Genomic DNA, 2,528 nt, shown 5'->3' with positions numbered 1-2,528 from the left:
GCAGCAGCACAGCTGATATTTCTCTCCAGGATGGAGTCACAGCCAAACAGGAACAGACCAGATGAAGCTACTAAAACGGAGAGATTGAACTAACAGATTCTGCAGAGTGGGAGAATAGAGATAGAATGATGAAATAGGGGTTCCTATGTCCTCCAGCAGGCTAAGCCTATAGCATCATAACTATAGAGATATTAGGATAACCTGAGCCACTCTAACTATAAGCTTTATCAAAAAGGAAAGTTTTAAGCCTATTTTAGAATAAAGTGCAGGAGTATTTTGTCTTGTTACAGAGGAGCCCCCGTCAGAACCAAAGAGGTCGACCAGTCATGGCAGATCTGTGTGCTGCTGAAACAATTACGCCACTTTAGTCCCGTTTGATTTAGTGGTAATTAGGGCTGAAAGTAACTATAATTTTGCAAATCGATTAATCGGTTGATTACTTTTTTTATTAATAATCTGATAGCCAAAGGTTGCTTAAAGAAGATCTTTACGAAATCAAATGAAGTGAAACCAGAACTTTTCCACTTGAGGAGTTCTGATGGAGCAGATTGACAGACGGAAAATATTTTTCATCTTAAATTTATGCAAATGTTTCGATTTTTCTACAATTTGGGTATAATAAGTGCTCTAAGTGGGTTTCTCTGTCAGCTAAAGCCATAGTTTAGCGTCTCTATACTCCAGTTAACAGTTAATCGATTACTAAATTAGTTGATTATTTCAATAATTGATTATTCCGATTAATTCAGCCCTGATCTTGATGCCTCGACTAAATGAAGGGAAAGCCTTGAGACGCTCCATCTCACCAGTTAAACCCAGTTCTGTTCATCGGGGGTTCTGTTTGCTTCAGAGAGCTGAATAAGTTTGTGTTTCAGGTTTGCTCTTGGAGACGCCCGCAGGCCTCTGTTTGAGACGGCTGCCCTGGTAGAGGACATCGTCCACACACAGCTCATTAATATGGTAACTTTAATGGGGGTTAAGTCTGTAACTAGGGGCCCTAGTTTGAACAGTCTGATCCTGATGTACGGATGGTTTTACTGTACGGAACAGCTGCATCAGGCCTGCGAGGGAGCAGCACTCCGCGGCTCAAGGGTAATTTCAGCCGAGGACATCCTGTTCCTGCTGAGGAGGGACAAGGTAGAGAAAAGGCTTCATCTCTTTAGCTAAAGTCCTCTTTGGTTTGAACCTCTGAGTGAAGTTTATTCTTCTGTTTTGTTTTTTGTTTCTTTGCCTGAAACCAGAGGAAGCTGGCACGATTATTAAAATATCTGCAGTTCAGAGATTTTAAATTCAAGCTGCTGAAGACTGTGGAGGAAGAGGACTTGCAGCAGGAGTCGGGTAAACGCTCGGACTCGGTCAAACAGCTTTTAACATAATCAGACCTACGTCTGACCTATGGCTGCGTTTCTCCGGTCAGCTGGTTCGTCTGCAGGTGGAAACCAGCGCAGGCAGCGACTAGCTCTGGACTTCCTGGCATGGATGGATCAAACCGGGGAATTCCTTTCATTGGCCGAGAAGCAGGAAGTGGACACGATTAAACAGGAGAGGATGGAGGTCAGAGGTCACTGCAGAGAACTCAGCATATCTAACGATGATGATGACGATGATGATGTTGTTCACTGTGTTTGTTGTCTGAATATTCAGCGTCTGGAGCGACACACTCGGAACATGGACACGGCTCAGTACACCGAGTTCTGTGAGAGTCGTCAGCTGAGCTTTGGTGAGACTTTTCATCTGCCTCTATGGAGTGACTTTTGTTCCAATATTTTGTTCCATTTTGTAAACTAAAAAAAAATATAATCCAGAGAGGAAACTTAAAAAAAACCTTTGTCATCCAAAGAATGGTTTTGAGAGTGATTTAGCTGTTTTTTCAGATTTTATTCCATACAGATGATATATTTATCAAATGGTCTCTTTTAGATTTAATGATTTATTTTTTTGTATTTTTCTGATTTTCAAATTACATTCTTTTCTAACTGTGTTTCACAGATCTAATTCTCTTCACTTCAAGCCCAATACAAGCGTTTGCTTTTGACCAATTAAAAATGCTCCAGTGAAAAGCTCGCCCCCAGAAAGGAAGAGAAAGTGAGCCTTTGTTCTGTAATGTGGGCAGCATACCCATAGTCAATACCCATTTATCCCTTTAGTTCTGTCCGACAAATAGACTTTAAACTACCTCAACGGGCGTGTATCCCTTTAGTCATGTACAAAAAACTATTTAATTACTTAATTACTGAAGCGTTTGGCGATCTGACCTTTAATTTTTTTTTGTACTTGACTACAGGGATACACGACAGTCGATGTATTTTAAAGTCTATTTTTAAGGGATAAACGCAACTTTGACGTCTTGTGCATGTGTATTGACTATGGGTATGCTGATCCGACAGAACAAGGGAAAACGTGTTTTGGAAAAGAATGAAATTCTTTAAATTCATTTAGAAAAGTAGAAATTAAAAAGAAATTTATAATGTATATAAATGTATAATGTGTGTGTATGTGTATATATATGTATATATATATACATATATATA

At 39.7% G+C, this 2,528-nt stretch overlaps 1 protein-coding gene across 1 annotated transcript in view; it reads left to right on the top strand.

The window, feature by feature from the left end:
- Positions 1 to 2,528, top strand: part of supt3h (SPT3 homolog, SAGA and STAGA complex component) — a 12,713-nt gene that overhangs the window by 3,362 nt on the left and 6,823 nt on the right. Inside the window, exons 2-6 of the mRNA XM_015397610.1 lie at positions 873 to 957; positions 1,048 to 1,134; positions 1,239 to 1,335; positions 1,415 to 1,551; positions 1,642 to 1,717. Of these exons, the coding sequence (XP_015253096.1) occupies positions 873 to 957; positions 1,048 to 1,134; positions 1,239 to 1,335; positions 1,415 to 1,551; positions 1,642 to 1,717 (482 nt within the window). The remainder of the gene's footprint in view (positions 1 to 872; positions 958 to 1,047; positions 1,135 to 1,238; positions 1,336 to 1,414; positions 1,552 to 1,641; positions 1,718 to 2,528) is intronic.

This window comes from Cyprinodon variegatus, unplaced genomic scaffold, assembly GCF_000732505.1.
Source record: "Cyprinodon variegatus isolate N-32 unplaced genomic scaffold, C_variegatus-1.0 Scaffold873, whole genome shotgun sequence".
NCBI lineage: Eukaryota > Metazoa > Chordata > Actinopteri > Cyprinodontiformes > Cyprinodontidae > Cyprinodon > Cyprinodon variegatus.
This window is presented reverse-complemented; position numbering and strand designations above follow the sequence as displayed.